General features: G+C 44.5%; 1 protein-coding gene across 2 annotated transcripts in view; it reads right to left on the minus strand.

Moving 5' to 3' along the window:
• The window catches only part of SLCO5A1 (solute carrier organic anion transporter family member 5A1), a 151,777-nt gene extending 126,985 nt beyond the window's left edge, over positions 1–24,792 (minus strand). Inside the window, exons 1-2 of one of the 2 annotated variants that reach the window (XM_069601035.1) lie at positions 24,584–24,792; positions 21,566–22,952 (exon numbers count right to left, since the gene is read on the minus strand). In XM_069601035.1, coding sequence (XP_069457136.1) covers positions 21,566–22,466 — 901 coding nt within the window. In that variant the 5' untranslated portion in view covers positions 22,467–22,952; positions 24,584–24,792. Of the gene's footprint in view, positions 1–21,565; positions 22,953–24,549 lie in introns of both variants that reach the window. The other variant, XM_069601036.1, reaches the window with a different exon arrangement.
• Between the last annotated feature and the right edge of the window lie 2,738 nt (positions 24,793–27,530).

A 27,530-nucleotide genomic window follows, 5' to 3' on the forward strand; every position in this document is an offset into this window, starting at 1 on the left:
ACCAGGGAAGTCCCTCTCTGTATTTTTATATAATCTATTCCACCTTCCAGTCTAGAATAAACCACGTGAGCCAAGACATGACATGTGGATGACTACCCGGGAGAGTCATAGGTCCCCTCCAGGAACCACATAAGACTCAGTAGTCACCAGAACTTGCCGGCTGGAGACCTGATCAGAGACTCTCAAGTCTAGAATAGGACAGAAAAAGCACAGACAGCCCAAGAGCATACTTGCTTCAGGCTTCCTCCCTGTGCTCCTTAGCAATTAAACTTGATTATAGCCGACAGCTCCCATTACAATTATCTGAAGCCGATAGCAAGAGCCTCCTGTCAGGAAGCTATTAATAACCCAAAAGCCTTGTCTTCTTTCTCCCTGTAGTCACTGTTTACTTTCTGGGGGAGATTACAGACCCTGCAGATCCAATGAAGCACACAGTCCAGGCATGCCTATGGAGAGTTGGGACAGAGGGTGGGTGACTCCAGGAGAGGTGCTGCCCAGCCCAGAAACCCTGATATAAAGGAACCATGTATGTGCCTCTGCCCACCTGCTCAGGGCCAGCCTAACACATGCTGGCCCAAGCAGCAGCAGTCAGTGCAGCAACCTGTCCAGAACAAACCCAGGGATGCTGTGCCCTGCCAGCCACAACGAAGGCTCACATCACTCTCTTCCCAAGCAGAATTAATTTTATTTTAATAGTGACAGCCCACTTTGAGCATTTAACTGCATGCCAGACCAGGTCCTGTTTTAAGTGCATCACACATTAACTCACAAAAGAGAAGGTGTTAGTCAGTCAGTCATGTCCTACTCTTTGTGATCTCATGGACTGTAGCCCACCAGGCTCTTTGGCTCCTCTGTCCGTGGAATTCTGCAGGCAAGAATACTGGAATGGGTAGCCATTCCCCTCAGGGGGGTCTTCCTAACCCAGGGATCAAATCCAAATCTCCTGCATTACAGGCAGATTGTTTACCGCCTAAACCACCAGGGAAACCCACTAGCTCACAATGATCCAAGTGTTAACAGAGGTTGGGATTAAAGAGACAGAGGCCACAGATCCTGTCCCAGGCTATACCCCTGGCCCTGGCAGAAAGTGAAAGTGAAGTCGCTCAGTCGTGTCCAACTCTTTGCAACCCAGTAGACTATAGCCCACCATGCTCCTCTGTCCATGGGATTTTCCAGGCAAGAGTACAAGAGTGGGTTGCCATTTCCTTCTCCAGAGGATCTTCCCGACCTAGGAATCGAACTCAGGTCTCCTGCATTTTAAGCAAGACACTTTACCATCTGAGCCACCAGGGAAGTACCCTGGCAGAGGCAGATTCAAGTCCAAGCAGCCTGGCTCCAATAGCCACACTTTTAAGTATAAGATTCAACTGCCTCGAATATGCTAACTTCAGGATCTACACCACAGAGGTCCAGAAGAAATCAGAAAGCATAGTCCAGGAAGACCCTTCAAGACACTCTAATTCAACTGCATCAATTTACAAATTGGAAAATGGAAACCCTGAGATGTCAGTAGAGTTACTGGAGGTAATACAGCTCACAGATCATCTTAAATTGTTCAGAATAGATGGTGTTAAATAGTCAAACTATACTGCAAATTCCTTGGGGACCAGGAGTCACTTTTTAGGGTTAGTTTTTAGAAGTACAGTATACAGAATATAGTGACTCTCCTCTCCCACTGCTCCAATCCCCAATTAAGCCTTTAAAAAAATCATCATAGATTAAATCAGAAGTCTTCTGGTATGGTCACACTGGTTTATTTTACTAAGGTCCTGAAAGGTTTGTAATGTGATCAAAGTTACGTCTGTAATTACAGATGAATTTGTGTCAAATTACAAATTGATCCCTATATGTGGTTTATAATTTCTCCAAGACTGGATGACCTGGAAGGTTTAAGCCCTAAATTAGTCATGCATGCAAAGTGGAATGATACTTCACACAGGTGAATAAATTAAGCATCCAGTGAAAATCCATGTGAGGGTCCCCAGGCCTCTCCCTGACAGCAGTGGCTCTAGAACAGGAAAGAAAGAATGTATAAAGGAGAATATTGCATGGCCAAAAAACTAAACCCAGCAACTGTAACACAATCACCCATCTCTCTTCTGTCCTTGCATTTAGCTACCACTGTTTTCCATCAATCCTAATGAAAGAAATGAAAACTAACTTCTTTTGTGAGTTTTACAAGAATGAAATAACCAGAGACATCTTCAGTTCTGTTTAGTTCAGTCACTCATTCATGGCCCGACTCTTTGCGACCCCATGGACTGCAGCACACCAGGCTTCTCTGTCTATCACCAATTCCAAGAGCTTGCTCAAACTCATGTCCATTGAGTTGGTGATGCCATCCAACCATCTCATCTTCTGTCATCCCCTTCTCCTCCTGCTTTCAATCTTTCCCAGCATCAGGGTCTTTTCCAGTCAGTTCTTCACGTCGGGTGGCCAAAGTATTGGAGTTTCAGCTTCAGCATCAGTCCTTCCAATGAATATTCAGGACTAATTTCCTATAGGACAGACTGGTTGGATCTCCCTGCAGTCCAAGGGACTCTCAAGAGTCTTCTCCAACACCACAGTTCAAAAGCATCGATTCTTCCATGCTCAGCTTTCTTTATAGTCCAACTCTAACATCCATACATGACTACTGGAAAAACCAAAGCTTTGACTAGATGGACTTTTGTTGGCAAAGTCATGTCTCTGCTTTTTAATATGCTGTCTAGGTTAGTCATAGCTTTTCTTCCAAGGAGCAAGTGACATCTTAAAGACCAGCAAACCCAAATTTCAGAATCATTATCCCAATATATATTTTTTAAGCAAGTCTTTTCTTACAGGAAACTTTTCAGATTTATCTCATGAAGTATTTTGCATCTTGCTAAAAGCTGTTGTGGCCCTCCACCTAAAGGAAAGCCATTAAAATGCAGTTCAAATTAGGAAAGTTTCCCCTTCCAGCTGAAATTAAACACCAGGGACATAAGCACATTTCTAGACAAAATAACAGCAAATCTTCTGCCTAGTAATTCAAAGACACTTTGCAAACTAGGATTATCAGTCCCTCTTTATACACTGATCAGAGGCTGATTTACAGCCAGAATGCTAGATCTAGAATTCACTTCACAGTCCTGTTCACTTAAATTTCTCCCCTCTCCTCACTAAAAAATCTTTTTTATTGAAGTATGGTTGATTGACAATGTTGTACCAATCTCTGCTATATAGCAAAGTGGCTCAGTTATATACATTCTTTTTTTAAAAAGCATCTTAAAACTTCTATGTTCTTCATAAGAACTCAAGGCCAAAAAAGATCAGGAAAACACCTAAGAAGACCAAAACCTATTATTATTAGAGTCATTATTATTAATTATTATTATTATTAAAGTATTATAGCTAAGAAGTCTCACAAGTTCACATGCTAGAAAATCAGGAACAACACAAGTCCATTTCAGACACTTGCAAATTATGTAATTTCATCCTGCTGAAAATATTAATTACATGAGTATGGTCTTTACTTTTAAGCAAGAGTAACCTGCACCTGCCTTCTTCCCAGGTTATATTAGGTAACAGGGATTAGCATCTTTCTGGGGTGACAGTTTCACAAGGCATCATAACCTCCAGGAGAGGAAGAAGAGTCTGAACATCATCAGATAATACACAGCTGCCTGGGAAAGGAGCAAAAGGAATGTCTGACTCCCTGTAGACAGCTGTCACATGGCGACATCACTCAAGTCACCAGGGTGTGGAGGAAGTGCCCAAGAGACTCACTTCCGATGGCTCAAGAAAAAAAGAACAGGCTATAACTCCTCTCCAGATCTAAGTCCCAAGTTCCAGAACTAGATCATATTAAGGGGAGGGGGAAAGGGGAGGGAAGCTCAACAGGGAAGGGAGATATATATATATATAATTATGATTGATTCACACTGTTGTACAGCAGAAATCAACACAAAATTGTAAAGCAATTTTCCACCAATTAAGAAAGAAATAAAATTGTTGAAAAAAGATCATATTAAGCCAGGCTGAATGAAGCACAGAACAAAAGAACTGAAGAGGCAACAGGAATCTAAGAAGCCACTAACCTTGCCTCCTCATCTCCTTTATACATAATAAAATTAGGAAACTAAGCCAAAGTTACATCAGAAACTTATAAATGTTCTTCTCCCCTCCCTCCTCCCTAACGTCAATATTTAGAGCTCAGGCTTTGAACACTGACCCTGAGTGCTGGTTTTGCCACTTTTCCTTAAACACATTGTTATTTTTTTATTTTTAATTGAAGGATAACTGCTTTACAATGTTGTGTTGGTTTCTGCCATACAACAATGTGAGTCAGCCGTAAGTACACATATGTCCCGTTCCTCTTGAATCTCTCCCCCCAACCCTCCACCCCATCCCACCCCTCTAGGTTGTCACAGAGCACTGGGTTGAGCTCCCTGTCTTCCATAACTTCTCACTAGCTGTCTATTTACATATGCTAATGTATATGTTTCTATGCTACACTCTCAATTTGTTCCACCCCCTCCTTCTCCCACTGCGTCCACAAGTCTGTTCTATGACTGTGTCTCTATTCCTGCCCTGCAAATAGGTTCATCAGTATGATTTTTCTAGATTTCATATATATGGATTAACACATAATATTTGCTTTTCTCTTTCTGACTTACTTCATTCTGTATAACAGACTCTAGGTTTCATCTACTTCACTAGAACTGACTCAAATTCATTTCTTTGTACAGAACTGAAAAAACAAATAAATTAATTTTCTAATAGTAAAAAAAAAAAAACTATAATGCTATAATGTGATAACACTAAAATTTCATTTCATGGCTCCTTGTAAAGTAACCTTATCTAAAACCAACAATTGCAATTCTAGGTATTTACCCTCAGGAAAACTTAAATAACTGCAAACAATAAAATAATTTTTTAAAAAGAAAAACATTCATTTCTTTTTATGGCTGAGTAATATTCCATCGTGTATATGTACCACAACTTCTTTATCTATTCATCTGTTGGTGGACATCTAGGTTGCTTCCATGTTCTAGCTATTGTAAATAGAGCTGCAATGAACACTGGAGTACCTGTGTCTTTTTGGATTATGGTTTTCTCAGGGTGAGTACACTATTTAACTTTGATTTTCTCATCTATAAAATGTGAAAAATAAAAGTAGCTGTGTCAACCAGGAAGCCAAGACTACACAATGGGAAAGGATAGCCTCCTCAGTAAATGATTTTGGAAACTGGATATCCACACACAGAAGAGTGAAGGTGAACTCTTACCATACTCTGTACACAAAAATTAATCCAAAATGCATTAAAGACTTAAATAAAATTAGTCAGTCAGTCATGCCCAACTCTTTGAAACCCCATGGACGGTAGCCCACCAGGCTCCTCTGTCCATGGAATTCTCCAGGCAAGAATACTGGAGTGGGTTGCCACAAAAATTAATCCAAACTGCATTAAAGACCTAAATATAAGGCCTAAAACTACTGAACTCCTAGATGAAAACATAGGAGATAAACTTTAAGATATTATATTTGACAATCATTTCTTGGATATAACACCAAAAGCATGGGCAAGAAAATATAAAATAGACAAATGAGACTACAGCAAACTTAAAAACATCTGCACATGGAAAGAAACTATCAACAGAGTGAGAAGGTAACCTACAGAATGGAAGAAAATAATTACAAATCATATATCTGATAAGAGTTTGATATTCAGAATAAATATAGCTACTATAGGTTAACAATAACAAAAAGTAATCTGATTTAAAAATCACAAAGGACTTAAACAGACATTTCTCCAAAGAAGATATACAAATGGCCAATAAGCAAATGGAAAGATGTTCAGTTCAGTTCAGTTCAGTTCAGTCACTCAGTTGTGTCCAACTCTTTGCAACCCCATGAATTGCAGCATGCCAGGCCTCCTGGTCACCAACTCCCAGAGTTTACCCAAACTTATGTCCATCGAGTCGGTGATACCATCCAGCCATGTTATCCTCTGTCGTCCCCTTCTCCTCCTGCCCTCAATCCTTCGCAGCATCAGGGTCTTTTCCAATGAGTCAACTCGTCTCATGAGATGGCCAGAGTACTGGAGTTTCAGCTTCAGCATCAGTCCTTCCAATGAACACCCAGGACTGATCTCCTTTAGGATGGACTGGTTGGATCTCCTTGCAGTCCAAGGGACTCTCAAGAGTCTTCTCCAACACCACACTTCAAAAGCATCAATTCTTTGGCACTCAGCTTTCTTCACAGTCCAACTCTCACATCCATACATGACCACAGGAAAAACCATAGCCTTGACTAGACGGACCTTAGTCGGCAAAGTAATGTCTCTGCTTTTTAATATGCTATCTAGGTTGGTCATAAATTTCCTTCTAGGGAGTAAGTGTCTTATAATTTCATGGCTGCAGTCACCATCTGCAGTGATTTTGGAGCCCCCCCCAAAAAAAAAATCTGACACTGTTTCTACTGTTTCCCTATCTATTTGCCATGAAGTGATGGGACCAGATGCCATGATCTTCATTTTCTGAATGTTGAGTTTTCAGCCAACTTTTTCACTCTCCTCTTTCACTTTCATCAAGAGGTTTTTGAGTTCCTCTTCACTTTCTGCCATAAGGGTGGTGTCATCTGCACATCTGAGGTTATTGATATTTCTCCCGGCAATCTTGATTCCACCTTGAGCTTCTTCCAGCCCAGGGTTTCTCATGATGTACTCTGCATATAAGTTAAATAAGCAGGGTGACAATATACAGGCTTGGCGTACTCCTTTTCCTATTTGGAACCAGTCTGTTGTTCCATGTCCAGTTCTAACTGTTGCTTCCTGACCTGCATATAGGTTTCTCAAGAGGCAGGTCAGGTGGTCTGATATTCCCATCTCTTTCAGAATTTTCCAAGTTTACTGTGATCCACACAGTCAAAGGCTTTGGCATAAAAAGATGTTCAACATTACTAATCATTAGAGAAATGCAAATCAAAACTATAATGAGATAACATCTCATACCCTTAAGGATGGCCACTATCAAAAGGACAGAAAATAACAAGTACTGGTGGGGAAGCAGAGAAGTTCAAACACTTATACACTATTGGTGGGAACATGAAAAGGTGTAGCCACTACAGAAAAAGGTATGGAAGTTCCTCAAAAAGTGAAAAGCAGAGCTACTAAATGATCCAGCAATCTCCCTTTTCAGTATATACCCAAAAGTATTTAAATAAGGATCTCAAAGAGATATTTGCACACTCACATTCATAGCAGCATTATTCACAATAGCCAAGAAGTAGAAGCAGCCCAAGTGTCCATCAACAAGTATTTTTTTTAACATGGTATCCACATATAATGGAATATTACGCAGCCCTGAAAAAATAAGGCAATTCTGTCATATACTACAACATGGATAAACCTCAGGGACATTATGTTGAGTGAATTAAGCTTGTTACAAAAGGAGAAACAGTGTGTAAGTAAATGACGTAATAGCTAAACTAGTCAAAACCATAAAAACAAAAAGTAGAAAGGTGGTTGCCAAGGGCTGAAGAGAAGGGAAATTAGTGTTTAGTGGGTACGCAATTTCAATATTATAAAATGAAAAAGAATTAGAGATCTGCTGCACAATGGGAATATATTTAACACTACTAAATTGTACACTTTAAAAAGGTTGATAGTAATTTTAATGTTATGTGTTTTTAAACTCACAATAAAAAAGGTGAAAAATTGCACCTGCCACATAGACTTGTTTTGAGGATAAAATAAGATGATAATGCATTTAACACAATGCCTGCCATCCTTAAACATTCAAAAATAGCTCTTGTTAGATCCCATCTATGAAACCATACCAAAGCTTTTTTCTTTTTAGTTAATTAAGCTCTCATTTATTTTTCAGAGAAATTTTAGGTCTTAAATCCCTCATTAAATCTACCCTACATCTCCTCGTGACATCTAATTATTCAGCTGGTGAGCTCTGCTTTTAAATGCTGATTAATTGCTTTAGAGTCTTCCAGAATTCCCCATGTCAATGTTTTTCTTTTACTAAATCCACCATCCTTTGGAACAGACCTCAGATAGAGGGGGAAATGACATATCAACCCCCTTAGTACATACATGCTCACACACACACACATCATTTCCACCTCAAAGGTTACAATAGTCTCAACTCCAAAACTGTGTGCAGAAAACCTATACGGGTAAAAACTTTTAGGGAATCCCCCGATACTCCAGTGGTTAGGACTGCCAGCTTTCACTGCTGTGGCTCAGGTTCAATCCCCATTCGGGGGAACTAAGATCACAAAAGCCAGTGGGTACAACCAAATGGAAAAAAACTTTTAAACTGACGGGAAGTAAAGTCACAATAAAAACCATGAACCCTTTCATGTTTCTACACCCACTAAAAATAATCTGTTATGCCACACTTTAGTATCTCCCAGGTTTCCCAGGTGGTTCAGTGGTAAAGAATCCGTCTGGCAATGCAGGATGCAGGTTTGATCCCTGAGCTGGAAAGATCCCCTGGAGAAGGACATGCCAACCCACTCCAGTATTCTTGCTTGGGAAATCCCAAGGATAGAGGAGCCTGGAGGGCTCACAAGAGTCAGACACAACTTAATGACATTTTAAATAACAATAGTATCTCCCATGATCTAATATAAAATATAGTACAGATACTATGCTATCTACTGGGTAATGATGTAGCAATGTATTTCCCATCTCTTGTTTGCTTGAAAGTGAAGTCACTCAGTCATGTCTGACTCTGCGACCCCATGGACTGTAGCCTACCAGGCTCCTACGTCCATGGGACTTTCCAGGCAAGATTCCTGGAGTGGGTGGCCATTTCCTTCTCCAGGGGATCTTCCCAACTCAGGGATCAAACCTGGGTCTCCTGCATTGCAGGCAGACTCTTTACTGTCTGAGCCACCAGGGAATCCCTGTTTGCTAAAAGGCCTTCCTATTTACAAAGACGTGTCTTCCCTGAGTCTCCTCCATCCCTTCAGTGTTTTCTAATTCAATGACCTGGAGATTTCTACTTCCAGTCCCAAGATAAAAGAAACACAAAATAACATAATATTATAACTTGAATGCTTAAGATGAAAAAAGTTTAGAGCATCACTAGTGACCATTCTTTTTAGGGTAATTCCTTGTCGAGGGATCTGTCCTGTGCACTATAAGAAGTTCAGCAGCAACATGGGCCAAAATATCACTAAATGCCACTAGGCCTCCTCCAAATTGTGACCATCAAAACTGACTCCAGACACTAACAGATGTGTCCACCAGGAGTAAGAGGAATCACCTCAAGTTGAAAACCACTGTTTCAGAAGGGCCTATAACCTATGCAGCTTTCCATGGGAGCTGAATTCAGAGCATATAACACCTGGATGCCGAGAATGATCCCAGAGGAGGAGGACCAGACAGCGGTGAAATCTCCATTTCTTTTCTCTAGACCAGGAAGATGAGAGCACCAGCTCCAGCAGGACCCAGAATACGATGGCACGGACCCAAGCCTCAATTTCTGAATATTTTCCCCAAAAGACACAAGTGCCTGCGCGCTAAGTCACTTCAGCCGTGTCCAACTCTATAGACTGTAGCCCACCAGGCTCCTCTGTCCCTGAGATTTCCCAGTTAAGAATACTGGAGTGGGTTGCTATGCCCTCCTCCAGGGAGTCTTCCCTACCCAGGGATCAAATCTGAGTCTCCTGCAGTTCCTGCATTGCAGGTGGATTCTTTACTGCTGAGCCACCAGAGAAGCCCAAGAGAACAATCTAAACACCCAGGTATGTTCCATCACCTTCATTTCTCTCCGAAGGCTTCATGCCTAAAATGTCTACTCTAAAATTCACCTTACCTCCTTCTCTTTTCCAGAATCTCTATTCCTTCTTTCTAAAATGATGGCCACATTCCACTATAGTATTCTTGCCTGGGAAATCCCATGGGCAGATGAGGCTGGCAGGTATCGCAAAGAGTCGAACACAACTTCGTAACTGAACAACAACACACAATCAAGCAGATTGATTTGGGGAAATACTTCTTGTTGGATACGTGGCATAAAATGGAGAGTGAAGTGACCTAGCAATATGGAATACAGAGTCTTGTAAGAAATTAACACTTGTGTAGAGAATAATAGTTGCAAATATCCAAACAATAAAGTCAGTGGCTAAAGGAAAAATAAAATGATGCCCACAGGAATGGCTTGAAATTCCCACACCCTTGAAAAAAAAACTCCATAGTTGAAATACAGACACACATCAACCTACGTGTGCTAGAACACGGCATAGGCCGGGGAGAACTAACTCATCCTCCAAAGACGTGGACTTCTCCAAATTTTCATTTACTTGGTAATGATTTTTTTATACAGACTAGTTTATAATCTGTAAATCAGTTCAGACTCAAAACAAGTTGGCTGAATGATCTGGGCAAATCTCTGCATGTTTTATTTTTTTTAACCATCATAACTAATTTTAAGTGTACAGTTCAGTAGTGTTAAGTATATTCAGGTTGCTGCGCAACAGACTGCTGGAACTTTCTATCATGCAAAACTGAAATGCTATACCCATTAAATACTAGCTCCCCGTCCCTCCCCTCAGAACCCCCTCCATTCTCCTTTCCGTCTCTGTGAATCTGAGATTCTCCTTTCTGTCTCTGTGAATCTGAGATTCTCCTTTCCGTCTCTGTGAATCTGAGATTCTCCTTTCCGTCTCTGTGAATCTGAGTATTTTAGATGCTTCATCATCACGCTGTTTGCTCAATCATGTCTGCCTCTGTGCGACTCCATAGCCTGTAACCTGCAGGCTCTTCTGTCCATGGGATTCTCGAGGCAAGAATACTGGAGTGGGTCGCCATTTCCTTCTCCAGGGGATCTTCCTGACCCAGGAATCAAACCTGTGTCTTTTATGTCTCCTGTGTTGGCGAGCAGATTCTTTACTACTAGTGCCCCCTGGGAAGCCCTTTAGATGCCTCACAAAAGTCAAATTATACAGTATTTGTCTTTGGGGGACTGTCTTATCTCACTTAACAGATGTTCTCAACGTGTCAGCATTTCCTTTTCAAGGCTGAATAACATCCCATTATACGTATATAAGACATTTTTTGTCCATTCATCCATCTAATGGACATTTGAGCTGCTTCCACTTCTTGGCTATGGTGAATAATGCTGCTATGAAAGTGGGTGTGCAAATATCTCTTCAAGATCCTGCTTTCCATTCTTGTGGCTATATACCCAGAAGTAGATAGTAGGGGCTTCCCTGGTAGTCCAGTGGTTAAGAACCCACCCTGCAGTGCAGGGGTCGCCAGTTTGATGCCTGGTCCAGGAAGATCCCACATGCTGCAGGACAACTAAACCCATGTACCACAACTACTGAGCCTGTGCTCTAGAGCCTGGGAAGCACAAGAGAAGCCATCACAATGAGATGCCTGCACAACGCAATGCCCCGCAACTAGAGGAGAGCCCTTGCATAGTAACGAAGAATCAGCACAGCCAAAAATGAGATAATTTTTAAAAAGAAGTGGGTCATATTTTTAATTTTTTGAAGAAATTCCACAGAGTTTTCCATAGCACAGATCCCTTCTTCTTTTGGAGTCCAGGTTCCCTCATGTGTCAAATGATCAGTTTTTACAAATGAGCCTGAATGAGATGATCTCTAGGACACATTCTGGCTTGTCTATCACTGCAGGAGAAAAGTCAGCCAGCCAGTTCAGCCCACCCCTTTTCTGCCTGATCACCTTTGGCAAATTGCTGACCTCCAGCCTCCAAAACCATCTCCAAAATACCCAGGTCTTGTATCTGTCGGTCACCAAACTCCCAATTCACTGCTAAAATTTCTAGATGGTTTAAAAAGCAGAGCCAAGTGTGTTGGTTTGTTTGCTTTTCCCCTACCAAAGGGCCTTATAAAGTGAGCTCACCTGGGTTTGTAGAGCTCACACTTGCCTCTGACAAGCAGAGTTCCACTGACACGGAGAAGCCTGTCCACCCTGAGTCTCCAGGGTGGTAAGAAGAAAAGAAAATTAATAGAAAAATGAACATCTTTTGTCCCAAGCCACTCTCTCAGTGGACTCAGCAGTGATCACGATGGAATTCAAAAAAGTAGCCACAACTTATGAAACACCCCAAACTGACATTTTGCTTTTACAAATGCAGTAAGAGAAGGTAGGGTTCTTTCTGATAAAATAGAAGTTCAATCAGCAGCATTTGGAGCAACAGTGGCTCCAACCCCAAGCCCAGAGGGAGACCCTTCACTTGTGAAAAGAGTCAAAGATCTGTGGTCTTTAGACCCTTGTTGCTCAAAACAGGGCCCCTGGACCAGCTGCACTGACCTCACCTGGCAGCATGTTAAAAATGAGGGTCACAGGTCCCACCCCAGACTTTCAGAAGCAGAATCTGCATTTGAAAAGACACCATGGTGATTCACACACACACCTTAAAGTTTCAGAAGGACAGAGATAAAAGAATTCATAGCAATGTGAAGGATGGATCATGAATACTACTACAAAGACTGTTCTCTGCTGTTGGCAAGTGGGCTGAATTAAATCAAGGTGCACCCACCACCTTTTCCTCAGTGATGCAGGAAACCTTTCTGCTTTTCAGGTAAAATCTGAAGTTTATCAGCATCTTAGACGACTAATTTTTCTTAAGAGGCCAAAGGTAGCCACCAGGCAGCTGATGTAAATTCAGGAACTGCCCGGGTGCAGAAGATGTACCCACAAATGAACTGCCCCAGGTATACATGAAACTCACCAACACCCTAGCCAGGAGCTGCCACAGCCACCGATGCCCAGCTGTGCTCACAGCTCTGCACTGCATCCATCCCAGTAATTCCTCCTCCAGGCGTTCCGGATCATTGCCTCAAATCCCTCTCCCTCGTATTAGCTTCCAGTGGAGATTATTTTTTTATTTATTCATGATCTGTACAGAGCCTACTTCCCCAAGGGATTGTGTGTGGCTTACAAAGATGAACACATTGTAAACAAGATGAGCAAAATTAAAGCAGAACAAATACCCAGTTCGAAGTCTTAGACTGTGTGTTCACATGATCTTTACTCTGTTGGCTCACCAGACTCCCCCATCACTGCTCCTCCCCGGGAAAGCAGCAGGGGATTAACGTGACAGATGAATTTGAAAATAAACTGGGGGTGCTCAGATCATCTCCTTTTCTTTATCTCTTGGGAGTGAGTTTGCACACAGGGAGTAAAAATTCCACCCTGCTACGTGTGGGCACAAGACTCGTCTACACCACCCCTTCCTGGTCCCCCCACTCACATGGGGAGACCCAGGAGTGCCATGTGGATGAGGGTCAGCATTACTGGTAGCTGGTTGGGTATGTCTGTGTAATGGTGGGATTATGAAAAAGCCTGTGTGCACAAAGATATGAACTACATTTTCAACGTCACTTTCACGATTCTATGGCTCCCATGTTTTTACTCCTTATTTCTCAATTAGCTCAAAACTCAAGTGAAGGGGAAAGGTGCTATTTATTATGTCCTTTCAAAATCCCAACAAAAAGATCTGGAAAGCTCATGCTATGAGACACTTAAGAGAAGTTATTAATAGTGATCAGCAGAGGGACTTACCTGGAGGTCTAGTGGTTAAGACTCTGAGCCTCCCATGCAGGGGGTACAGGTTTGGTCCCTGGTTGGGGAACCAAGATCCCACATGCCTCATGGCACAGCCAAAAAATAATAATATATAAAAGGGTCAGGGACTTCCTTGGTAGTCCAGTGGTTAAGATACCCCGCTTCCAATGCAGGGATGCAGAGGACAGGGGTTCAACCCCTGGCTGGGGAACTAAGATCCTACATGCTGAGCAGTGCAGCCAAAAAATAAATTTTAAAAATATATATTATTTAAAATATAGTGGGACTTCGCTGGTGGTCCAGTGGCTAAGACTCCAAGCTCCCAATGAAGGGGGCCAGGGTTCAATACCTGGTCAGGGAACTAGATCCCATGTGCCACAACTAAGACCCAGTACAGCCAAATCATAAATAAATAAAATTATTTTTTAATAAATAAATAAAAATATAGTGACGGAGGGGGAAAGGCCTGAAATCTCTAGCTACCAAGGCAGAAGGGAGCTGTGACCAGGATGGGAGATGTAACTAGAGGTCACTCAGTACTCTTGCCACTCTCATCTTACCTGCCTTCCTCTCCCACACAGACTGGAAAATCCAAAGCCTGCCTTCCCCAAAATCCTATTAGCTAGGAGAGGCCAGGTACTCCATTCTGGCCAATGGGACATCCTCAAGAGTAAATGGACACTGCCTCCTCCACGTTCTCCTTCTCTAGGGGACAGGTGGGATGCCCGAGGTGCAACAGCCTCTGCTAACAAGGGCTGGGCAGGCAGAGAGAGGAAGTTGGCACCAGGGAAGGCTCGATGGCCCTTGACCACCTACCCGAGTTGGCCTATTGTTCATGATGAATAACTCCCTAACTAGCAAAGAACAGATACATTTGGTTATATATTTCTAAGGAACACTGAGTTGAAAGATATGTATGTGTATCTTTCATTGTTTTTATGACTATAAATAAAATCTTATATAGAGACATGACTGTTCTAATAAAACATCACTAAAAAACAGATGAAGATTTTCTAGACAATGTTTTGAAGAAACAACTCCTTTTCTTTTTTCTAATTACATATTTTAAAAAGATAGTTTTAAGGGTTTTCATACTCAGAAAGAGCAATCTATGCCAGATAGATGGAGAGAGAGAGACAGTCATAAACACACATATATATGTTTATTCAACTCTAAAATCTTGATGAAATAGAATTCAATTAATTTCAAGCTCACTTTACTTTTAAAAGACTAAATAAATGTCAAAAAAAAAAAAAGAAGAAGAAGAAGAAGCATCAAGAATGTATTTGCCTGGGAAATCTCATGGACAGAAGAGCCTGGTAGGCTACAGTCCATGGCATCACAGAGAGTCGAATACAACTTAGCAACTGAACAACAACAACATACAACCAGGCAGACTGTGATTTGGGGAAATACTTCTTGATGGAAATGTGGCAGAAAATGGAAAGTGAAGTGACCTAGAAATATGGAATATAGAGTTCTGGAAGAAATTAAAATTTGTATATAGAATGACAGCTGCAAATATTCAAACAATAAAGTCTGTGGCTAAAGGAAAAAAAATGTATTTTAAAATAATAAAATTATTAATACTTCTAATTTTTTTAAATTTATTCACAATTTGGAACCAAATTTGGAACCAGTTCTTGCTTGTCAGGATTTCCTGATGGCTTAGAGGGTAAAGAGTCTGCCTGCAATGAGGGAGACCAGAGTTCCATTCCTGGGTCAGGAAGATCCCTGGAGAAAATGGCAACCCACTCCAGTATTCTTGCCTGCAAAATCCCATGGATGGAGGAGACTGGTGGGCTACAGCCCATAGGGTCACAAAGAGTCAGACACAACTGAGCGACTTCACTTTCACTTTCAGTTCTTTCTCAACAACATCCTGTACAGTCAAGGTGGACAATGAAGACACACAGTGGTGAACTTGGGACACCACAGGCTTTCAGACTTCAAAGGAGCTTTTGTTACATTATAGTAAGCACAAATATACATTACATAAATGTTCATATGTTAAAGAGGGATAGTCGTCAAAGGTTGCCAAGCAGAAAGTTCTGGCAGTAAAACCTTGGAGCTTCAGAAAATGCAACTAATCAGAATATAACATTTTCCAAACACTGATCAAGATTTTCCTGTACAGAGGAAAGAGAACCCTCCTATGCTGTTGGTGGGAATGTAAATTGGTACAGACATTGTGGAAAACAGTATAGAGGTTTCTCAAAAAACTAAAAATAGAGCTTCCTTATGATCCAGCAGTTCCACTCCTGGGTATATATCCAAAAGAAACAAAAGCACTAATTCAGAAAGATACATGTACCTCAATGTTCATAGCTGCATTATTTATAACTGCCAAGGTATGGAAGCAATGTAAGTGCCCAGTAACAGATGAATGGATAAAGAAGATGCGGTACACACATACAATGGAATATTACTCAGCCATAAGAAAGAAAAAAACTTCACCATTTTCAACAACATGGATGGACTTGGAGGTCCATCCTCCAACTGAAAATTGTTCAGTCGTGTCCAACTCTTTCCAGTTCCATGGATGGCAGCCCGCTAGGCTCCTCTGTCCATGGAGTTCTCCAGGCATAAGTACTGAAGTGGGTTGCCATTTCCTTCCCCAGGGGATCTCCCCAACCCAGGGGTAAAACCTGGGTCTCCTGCATTGTAGGCAGATTCTTTACAGTCTGACCCACCAGGGTAGGTATTATGCTAAGTGAAATAAGTCCGACAAAGAAAGACAAATATTGTATGATGTCACGTATCATGGGAAATCTTAAAAATGTAACAAACCAGTGATTATAACAGAAAAAAAAGTAACAGACTCACAAGATATAAAGAACAAATTAGTGGTGACCAGTGGGGAGGGGACAATAACGGGGTAGGGGATTGAGAGGTGCAAACTATTATGTGTAAAATAAACTACAAGGATATATTGTACAACATAAAGAATAAAGCCAATATTCTACATATTTTGAATATTTTTTAAATATTCAAAATGTAAAAAAAGAAAGAAAAGAAAGAGAAGGATTGTCTTGTACAATGTATAAGGAGAGATTTCTCGGTGTTCTCATTTCCTACATAATGGTTTTTTCCTTCTTCCCAATTATAAAGAGATATGTTTAAACACTTTCAGACACAAACGGAGTAGACTATCTCCTGCTCCTCACTCTGCTCACTCTTTAGGATGAGTTTGAATTCAGCTCTAACACACTGCAGTGCTGCTGGCACAGTGCTTGCACATATAATCCCATTTGGTCCTCAAAATATCACAGTGAGGGGGCTTCCCTGGTAGTATGGTGGATTCTTACCCGGAAGATCCCACATGCTGCAGGGCAACTAGGTCCTAACACAACAACTACTGAGCCCACGTGCCTCAGTTACTAAGCCCGCAAGCCCTCGAGTCCGTGCTCTGCAAAGAGAAGTCACCACAATGAGAAGCTCACACACCACAACTAGAGAGTAGCCCCCTCATCATCCCAACTAGAGAAAGCCTGCACTTAACAACAAAGACCCAGAACAGCCAAAAATAAAGAAAGAAATAATTTCTTTTTAATAAAAGGAAAGACCTTTGTCAATAAAACATTTTTTTTTAATATCACAGTGCAGAGCAGAGGGGGAAGGAGAGGGTAAAATGAATGGAGAGAGTAGCATGGAAATGTATACACTACCATCTGTAACACAGATAGCAGTGGGAACTGCTGTATGACTCAGGGAACTCAAACCGGGCTCTGTGACAAATGAGAAGGGGGGAGATGGGGTGGAAAGTGGGAGGGAGGTTCAAGAAAGAGGGGACATATGTATACCTATGCTGATTCATGTTGATGTATGACAGAAAACAACACAATATGGTAAAGCAATTATCCTTCAGTCAACAATAAATAAATTTTTTAAAAAAATCACCATGCAGGAAACAAATGAAATAAGCCCTAAGTGCAAACAGAAGCTGGAAAAGTTAAGGAATTTGTCTAAAGTCTCCTGACCAAACTGTATTTTAGTTTGGTAGAGCCAGGCTGAAATACAAGTCAGCTGCCTCCTGGTCTGCTCTTTCTAAGGCACTGTGTAGACTCTGACCCTCGCGTCTGTGGTCTGAAGTGACAGCCGACACGCCAGGGAGGTGGACTGGCTGCCCTCACACCGCCTGGCCAATGGCCGGCCCACGGCCCATCATCACCTATCCTGAAAATCATTCAGTTGGAATTGTGGCTTTCTATTTTAGAAAAGCATCCTTTTTTCTCCCCCTTTTCCTACCTGGTTAGTCATTCTTTCTTGTTTCCCTGTTTGATTCATGAATTTTGCGCCTTGCCAAAGGTCACATTTTCTCTCTCCTTAAGATCCAATCGCAAATCATGATGCAGTTGCTAGCCTTACTTCTTCCTACCTGCAAAGTTTTCTGTATGCTCCAGGTCGACACTAAACCTTTCTCCTTGCAGGAGGAGTTCGGGCACTAAATGTGTGTAAAGATTGCTGGGTCACGTCTACAACCACATCACTTCTACATGGAAAGCTGCCAGTATGTTAATGCCAAAACTTTCAAAAAATTAAGGTATATATCGACATTCCATTTCAATGATTTCTACTTAATTCAGATTTTGGTCCCAGCTTCAATTACTAACCTGCTACCTGCTTTTATTTCCTCGCCCCTTATTCTGCAGTTGTTATCAGTTAGAAAGACTGACCAAAAAGTTAAGAAATGGGTAGGGAGTGGACAAGGTAATATGGAAGAACAGTTTTGCAGAAAATCACAACAATATACACCTAGTTATTTATTATTAACAGGAAAAATTCCATGTCATAACAGGTTAATGCTGCTCACGTGCTAAGAAGATAGTGTGTATGCTTAGCCGCTCAGTCGTGTCCGACTCTTTGTGACCCCATGAACTGTAGCCCGCCATGGGGGTTCCTCTGTCCGTGGGGATTCTCCAGACAAGAATACTGGAGTGGGCTGCCATGCCCTTCTCCAGGAGATCTTCCCAACCCAGGGACTGAACCCAGGTCTCCCACATTACAGGCGGATTCTGAGGTACCGGGGAAGAAGATAGCAGTCTCCCTGATTTAAATTTGCATGGAGGTAACCTGTAAAAACTGCTTTAAAGGTCTAAAGAATGGTCTTGTTTTGATTATGTCTTGAGGACGTTAAGCCAGTTCTGCATCCTTCTACACCATTCAGAACCCTGCTGAATGTGACCCATCCTTTGGTTTCAGTGGGCTTTCAGAAGTTCAAGGGCTCTGGGGTCAGACAGTGTGGGTTTGACACACATAACCAAGTCACTTAAGTTCTCTGGGCCTTAGTTTCCTCATTCATAAAAAAGGGGGAAACAATTCCCATCTCCTAAGGCCATTGAGAACATTAGATGAAATAACACAGGTAAGATTCCTGGTACTGAAACCACTGGAGCTTTTATCAAGATCCATTTAATACAAAGCAGAACTCCTACGAGTTACACCAAGAATGTATCCGAAGGCAGGCATCAAGATGTTTTCCCAAAAAATGATTATTAGTCAATATCTAAATGAAGAAGAGGAGGAGGAGGGTCGGGGGAGGTGGGAGCAAATTCCATCTGTAGGACTTTCTTCCCCTTTCACATGTCACTTTAGATATTACCTTAAACTGGAAATATTTTTTCATTCATCGAAAGCACCTCAGATGCTGGGCTTGTATCTCATTTTTCGGTCTTCCCACAAGGAGCACAGTTGCTCAGCACTGAATATGCACTTGCTAGTTTCCTTCTTGGTGAAAGTGTTGCTCAGTCATGTCCGACGCTTTTGAGACCCCATGACTATCCTACCAGGCTCCTCTGTCCGTGGGATTCTCCAGGCAAGAATACTGGAGTGGGTTGTCATTGGCTTCTCCAGAGGATCTTCCCAACACAGGGATCAAACCCAGTCTGCCCTCATTACAGGCAGATTCTTTACCATCTGAGCCAACAGAGAAGTCCCTCTCTTCTTGGGGGGGCAACCACTACCAGAAAAGTTAAATCTCAGGGCTCTGACAGCATATATTCTCTGTTTATGTGGGGCTCTGCCTGTGTTTTTCATGAAGCAGATTTGTGTCAGTGGTACCTAGAAGTGGGTGGGAGACCCAAGTTTTCAAAATAAATGGAGGAAGAGATCAGAAAGATAACAGTTGGGATGTTTACAGAGTCAAGATGTCACTCTAAAGATTGCTGGTTGTTTTCAAAGAGAGAAACATATGTTTACAGCGGGAAGACCTGCCAATCAACTAACTCAACTAAGTGATTAAACTCAACAACACTAGTGAATGGCCAGGTGCATCTAACAGAAAACACACACCACGACCTATGAAGGAGTCTGGCCAAAAACATTTTGCCTGAACTGAATTACACGTTTAGACTGAACTTTCAGTTTACAAGAAATATAGAACAGGGAGGAACGAGATAAGTGTACCACAAGAAAATAATCAGGTAACTCTAGAATGTAAAATATTCCACAAATTAGCCTTGTCACTTCAGAAAGTCTGCATAGTAGAAACAGAAAAAAGTTGACACAGTTTTCTAGTTTATCAAACGCTAAGAAAGCAAACAACCAAATGCAGTGATTGAATGAATCTTGACTGGCTCGTGGTTTGGAAAAAATACATAGCTAAAAGAGACACTGAGTGGACAATGAAGATTTGAATGTGGACTGGACTTTGATAATCAATGGAATAGTTACTTTCATAGGGTATTTAAGCTCCTGAGCTATATAAGAGAATGTCCTTATTTTCAGAAGACACGTGCTGAAGCTTAAAGGGATCCACGATTACTTTCAAAAGTCTTAACCTCCCACCCAATATATATACATATATATATATATATTCTACACAAACACACACAGGTTGAAACAGCAAACATGACAATAATGAACAATTACTGAATCTAGGTGGTTGGATATACTAATGTTCACTATACTACTATTTCAACTTTTCTGTATGTTTGAAAATTTGTCATAATAAATGTTAGAAAACATGGAGGCAAAAGTAACAAGCAAGGGACTCCCCTGGTGGTCCAGTGGTTAAGAACCCAATTTGCAATGCAGGGAATGTAGTTTCAAACCCTGGTGGGGGAACTAAGATCCTGCAGTGTCCCCAACAAGAGAAGAAGCCACCACAATGAGAAGCCCGCATGCACCACAACCAAGACCCATCACAGGCCAAAAGTAAAAAATTAAAAACAAGCAAACTATTCCTCCCTGCCTGAATAAAAATTTCTTTCTCTTGCATTTCATGATAACAACAAATTATAAAACACTTTACTTGGGCCAGTTACTGGGGACTACAAAGGGCTGCAACATCCTCTAAAGACAATAGCTGTCCTGAGGAAAAAGCATAGCCCTCTTTGTTGAGTATCACTTTCAGTCCCCTTTCACTGTCCACGGGCGACTGCTTTTCAGAAAATAGTAATCATTATTCTCCCAATTCCATGGAACTGAGGGTCTTCAAACCAACAATAAAAACAGCTTTGGATAAACTTTTCAACCTGTGAGGTTGCTTCTGCATAAAGATAACCTAGTCATTCGATATCACTGAAGTTTTTTTTCTTAATAGTGAAGCAGACAATATGCAAGAAATACAGATACAGAGACAATAGCCTGTTTCCTATAGTCTGGGTACTTCCTGCTGTTGGAGGCAGGAAGAAGAAGTAGCAGTGGATGAAATCTGTCAATAACCTCACTTCACACACCAGTCACTTCTGTTCCTTCCTGAGCCCTTTGAGAAAATAAACTTGATAAACTAGAGCTTTTCCAAAGACAGGCAGCAAGAAAAAGAAGCACTACTCCACAGTGAAAGTCTGTATTACTTGGGAAAAGTCCAGTGTAAAGTGTGAGTCTTAAAAGTCACAGAACTCTCAACTGTTTAATTCCAGAACTGAAAACACACCACAGGGAGGCTCAAAAAGCAAACAGAAGCTTACTGCTTAAAGTATACCTATATAAATTATATAACACCATATATTCTCTATAATATCTACCATCAACTAAATGTGAAAGAAAGTTCTTCTTTTCCATTTTTGAGTCCAAGCTCAGGTGAGAGGGCAGGAAAGGCTTACCTAAGTACAACGATGCGTTTTCTTTCTTGACATTGTCATCTAGGTAGGTTGGTCCCAGGGTATAAATAGGTGTGGAGCCCATTCCAATGAGAATCTGTGCGCACACGAATAAAGCCACGTAGACCCAGTGGTCGTTGCCACCCGAGTCCTTCAGGCAGGTGGGGGGCTCCACCTTGACCGAGGAGTTGCCGTTTTGACACAGGCCGTAGTTGGAGGCGGAGGCGTTCAACTCTTGGATCTGGTAGGGCGGCGAGACGAAGTGAGGTAAGGCGAAGAGGGCAGCCCCCACCGCGATGAGAAGACCCCCCACGGCCAGCCACAGGGGCCGCCGTCCGCGGCCGCCGAAGTAGCTGACGAACACCACCACCACCAGGCTCCCAATGTCAAAGCAACTGACCAGCAGCCCCGACTCGGAGCTCTTCAGACTGTAGCGCCTTTCGATGGTGGTGATGACGCTGCTCAGGTACCCGGAGACCATCAACGCCTGGATGAAGGTTAGAAAGCACATGCAAACCAGGAAGCAGCGGGAATCGGTGAGGACCACGTAGAGGCACCTTCTGCCCTGGAGCATGGCCAGAGTGGAGGACACCGACATGGTTTTGGCGATTTCCACCCGGTGGCGACGTTCCGCCAGTCCTGCCGTCTCTGCCGAAGTAGACGGCGCGGAGGGGCTGGGGGCCGGCGGGTAGGGGTCTGACTTCAACTCCTGATGGCTAGGGGCGAGCTCAGAGCCTTCTTCACTCGCGGGACTCAGATCTGGCGGGCAGGAGGCGCTGTTCAGGGCGGGTAAACTCTGGGACCTGAAGGATTCGGGTTCGCTCTTCTCTTGGACAGCTCCTACCCTGGCGCGCGCTTCCTGTGGCTCTCCCGCCTGGGGCTCCAGCCCACCGCCTCGGTCCATGGCTCTCAGAATTCAGATTCGGTAGCCGATCGCACTCAAGGACTCCGGAGCTTTGCATCCACTGGCACGAGGGGCTGAAGCCGGGCCCAGGCAGTCGTGCCCACCAGGGACCGGGGCTGGCGATGCAGAGCCGCGCTGTGGGGCATCCTCACCAGCAGGGAGGTGCCCAGTGCATCCTGACCGCAGTCGTGGCCCCGAGGCTCCGCAGCCGCGTGCCCCGGAGGGCAGGGGTCCGCGCGGTCCTGCGATGAGCCCAACTTAGGGTCCACCCAGGGCTGGGAGCGCGCAGCTGTATCCTGGCGCGTCCTGGGCGCATCCCCTCCGCCACTGCCGCTCCGCTTGCCGCCCGGAGCGCGTACGCCCAGTGCCCAGCGTGGGGGCGGTTAGCGCTGCTGCCCGGGCCGCATACCGCCGGGCCGGCTGGGCCAGAGGCGCCCGATCCTCGCCGCCTCGGCTCGCGACACCCTCGGGCGCAAAGGTGCCAACCTGCAAAGCAGAAGAGAGGGCGGTCAGCGAAGGGCGGCTGAGGCTGGCTTCCTGGCGCCCCCGGCGGACAGCGCTGGGGGACTCGGACGGTCCCAAGTGGGACCTAGAGAGGAGCGAGGAACGAAGCCCTGGAGGAGGATTAGGCTGTAGGCTGCAGCCTCCAGAGCCCAAACAATAAGCAGCGGGCGGTGGGCAGAGACCCTCCCTCATTGTCTACGGCGGACCTGCCCCCGCCCCGCCCCTTTTGCCTTAAACGGCGCATCTGCTTTTATACGTTAATAATTATCCACCTGGTAGCTCTGACTCACAGACAGCGTCTTTTATTCGAGTGAACTAATTGCAACCTTTTGGTACTCCTACTCCATTACTCAAAATAGAAGAGGCCCAAAAGAACAAAGGAAAGTTTCTTTCCTTTTTTTCTTTACAAGCACGATGCACTCCTAGTCCCGATTTTTAAAAAAGAAAAAAAGGGGAAAGCGAGGTGTGTAGAAACGTGTGTACACACTTGTGTGCAGGCACGTGTGCGCCGACTGGATGCAAATCAGTCTTCTCCATCCGTTAGAGACAGATACGCATTCAAAGCCCAAGGCAGCAGCAAAAAGGTCAGCGTGCTTGCCTCTATTCCCAACACTAAAAATAACACCCCTCCCCCCAAGCCGCCAGGGAGAACTATTCAATTACAAATACCAGGGGCGTTCGAGGCTGCGGCCCACGCCAAGTCCCAGAGCGCTGTGTCAAGCGAAACCGAAAATCAGTTTGCTTTGCGGAGGGGTGGGGAAGCCACAACCAAACAATGAGACGCGAGAGCACTGTCACGGCGCTCTGGGAGCCCACGGAGCCGGCTCGGCAAGCGCGGGCAGGCAGGGAGGTGTGCTATTTACATCCAGCGCACCCAGAGAGCGTGGGCTCGGGGTGCGCGCGCGCCCACACACACATACATACACCGGCGTGTCTGTGTAGAAAGCCCTCGCGCGATCCGGCACCCAGCTTGAATATAACGCGAGTCGAAAACAGGTGTGTCCCCAGGGTAAGCCTTCCCCCCTTATCTCGGGACTCCCACTCTATTCCTCCGGCCCCCGAGGGGTGGGGGGGGTGGGAAGGTGATGTGCACCAGGTGGGAGAGGAGAGCTGGACTTCGCTGCATTGTGTTCATGCGACGCGCTTTTGTGATGGTGCTGAGAAAAGAAAGGAGGAAGGGTAAAGGGAGAAAGGCAGAGAGCTTGGGATCCAGGGGCTGCAGCTCCGGCGTCTCCCTCGGCTCGACTGGGCCAGCCCAGCTCCCAGATTCCCGGCCTGCCAGCCACTCAGAGCCAGGGCTTCCCCGCCGCCTTCTTGCCCGGGAGCCTTCCCGGGGAACCCCACCGGCGGCGGCGTACAAAGTCGGGGAATCCCGGAAAACTCGCTTCCCCGCGCCCGGGGGAGCGCGCACCCGCACCGCAGCGCACCCGCACCCCAGCGGAGCCTTGGAAGGGCACACGGACCCAGGCGGACGGCTCTCGGAGCCGGCGTGGGGGCCCGGGGACATCTACGCGCGCGCAAACACACATACACACACACACGGCCCCGCGGGAGGATAGGACAGCCGGAGACAGCTCACCGAGCTGAGGGTCGCGCGAGCCGCCGCTACTCACTCGTGAGTCGGCCGGTCAATCTGGCTGGCTGGGGATGGAGCGAGGGGAGGTAGGGACCTTGGAGGCGCGAGAGTAGTTGGGAGCCTCCTGGGGAGGCAGCCTCGGTCCAGCCGTGAGGAAATCAGTGAATGAGTCTGTGACCCCAGCCTCTGGAAACAGACACACGCGCACAGACGCGCCCGGAGCCGAGCGGCAGAGGGCGCAGGCGCGCGGGCAGCCGCCCAGCCCAGCCCGGAGGCGGCGAGCCACCAGGCTGCCTTTTCACCTGAAAGGCGGGGGAGCGTGAGGAACCCAGGGAGCCGGTCTCCAGAAAAGTCAGCTACTCAGGCAGAGAGCCCACTCGGAATAAAGAAATTGAAAATTCTGTTGGTTTATTACGTGCTGTGGGCACCCACCATGTCTCAGGGACCATAGCAGGTAGATTCTGGGAACCAAAGATGAACGGGACAGGATCCGTGGACCGAGGAAACCTCTGTTTTGTGGAGGAAATACCCCTGTAAGTAGCCTAAAACGACACAGTAAATTCTATACAGGGTGACACTGAAGAACCATTATTACATATCGATTATAATATCCATTATTAACCCATTAGACCTTCATTTCCAGACAGCAGGAAAGGCATGTGCAAAGGCCCTGGGGCACGATGCTGCAAAGAAATCTTGAATCTCAAGGTGACTGCACCGATGGGGCAGAGAGCTGGCCAGCAAGAGTGGTACAGTAGGAAAGGTCAGCATGGGCTTTACACGTCCTGTGCTGTCAGCATTGAAGGGCCAATGACATTCAACTTCAGTCACTAGACAGTTGGTTCTGACACTGGGAGGTGAATGGAGCCATGTGGAGGGCATGGAGGCAATCTCAGCAATCTCTGAGCAAAATGTGATGCGGCAGAGGTGGAGCATGGAGAGGAAGGAACTCCTTGAGAACACTGACAAGTCAGAAGTAGCCAGACTTAGAAGCCGATGTTAACCAGAGACTGAGATTGAGGTTCAAGGGAAACACAAGCAGAGAAACATGCTCTTGGGGTAAGATGTTTCTCCTTTAAGATACCTTGACTTTGAAATGCCTCTGGGACATCTGAGTGTATACACATCCCATAAACCACCAGACATATAACATACAGGCAGTTGGGATTAGAGAAGTGAATTAGGAGGCAACAGCCAGACACGGCATGAGGTGGGTGAATAAGGAGATCAGAGGAGGGGTGGACTAAGGACAGGGCCCTGGGAACAGGGAGATCTAAGAGCTGGAGAGGGAAAAAGCTAAGGAAGGAGATTAGGGGCAAGGGTCAGAGAGATCTGTGAAGAATCAGAAAAGAGGGACCATCACAGAAGCCAGATGCAGGAAAGGCTGCCGAGATGCCAAATAGGATGATAACGGAAAAGAGCCCATGGGCTGTAGCAAGTGGGAGGACACTGCAGAGCTCTGACAGAGGGAGACGCAACCTAACAAGCGGAGGGGATTGTTCTACATTTACTGGTGCCCGCACTGACCATCCTGCCGTGCCAAAGCCACTTCACTCGCCCCCGGCCTTATCCAGTGAGAGCGCGGGATCCACTTCACAGTGTGATGGGGGAAGTGGAGAGAGACTACGTAACATGCGTGGTAAAGGCACACAGCTAATCTCGGGATGATCAAAGGTCCAGGCTCCATAATACTTCGTTCCCCAGGGATGGTGAAAATAAGCTTTTAATCTAACAATTGTTTTACTCCAAAATCGATTTTTTTTAAATCTTCAGATAGAGAAATAAGCTCCCACTGTTTCTCATAGTGCTTTGTGTGGCAATTTTAAAGGTCCAAAGATATTACATTATTAATTCTCTCAGGAGAGCCCATTTCATACTGGAAAGCCACATGGGATAGTGAAAAGAGTTTAGAATCAACTTGAAATTTTTATCCCTGCTCAGTTATCATAGCCATGAGCAATTTATTCAATCGTTATTTATTTATCTAGATTTCCTCAGCCATAAAGTGAGAACAATATTACACTGAGACTGCCTGAGAAGGGCACGAACATACCTTGAAATGTTTGAGATGTATATACTTTGAAAATGTACTCTGTCAAGTCAATCTCTCTTTTGCTAAAAAAACGGAGAAGGCAATGGCACCCCACTCCAGTACTCTTGCCTGGAAAATCCCATGGATGGAGGAGCCTGGTGGGCTGCAGCCCATGGGGTTACTGGGAGTTGGACACAACTGAGCGACTTCACTTTCACTTTTCACTTTCATGCATTGGAGAAGGAAATGGCAACCCACTCCAGTGTTCTTGCCTGGAGAATCCCAGGGACGGGGGAGCCTGGTGGGCTGCCGTCTATGGGGTCGCACAGAGTCAGACACGACTGAAGCGACTTACCAGCAATTGCAGCAGCTATACTCTCTCTCCCTTGCAATCACACAGCAGCTTAACTTTTCAGTACATCTTGCATCTTTTAATTATCTCACATGAGTCCAACAACCACCATATGTACAGCTGATCCTTAGAGAACAAAATACTAAGTCAGCTGACACCAAAAGAACAGTTAGTGCATGCTCCAAGGCCACATCGAGACAGCACTGGTCTGGCAACTACCAAACTGATCAATCAAACAAGACAAAGACATTCATTCCTCATTCCCTGTCCCTGTCCTGTCTTCTTGAGAACTCCATCAAGCACACAGTCACTTTTCCACAAACAGGATATATGACTCCAGTTGACAGCCTTGCCCATGATCTTAGCTATGCGGCACTTCCTGTGCCTTATCACTCCTCTGAACTTACTCTGGATCCAAACAGAATCGATCTGTCCTTCCAGGCTCTGAGGCCCATTCTTTCATTTCAGCCTCAGCCCCAGACATGAGTAGTTCCATAGCAAATTCAATCTGGCACCAAACTGCATCAGGTGCCAGCAAGGGCTTCCCTGCTGAAAGTCAAAGAATCATGTCCCTGCCACATGCTGTTTATTCATGGTCAA

This window comes from Ovis canadensis, chromosome 9, assembly GCF_042477335.2.
Source record: "Ovis canadensis isolate MfBH-ARS-UI-01 breed Bighorn chromosome 9, ARS-UI_OviCan_v2, whole genome shotgun sequence".
Classification (NCBI taxonomy): domain Eukaryota; kingdom Metazoa; phylum Chordata; class Mammalia; order Artiodactyla; family Bovidae; genus Ovis; species Ovis canadensis.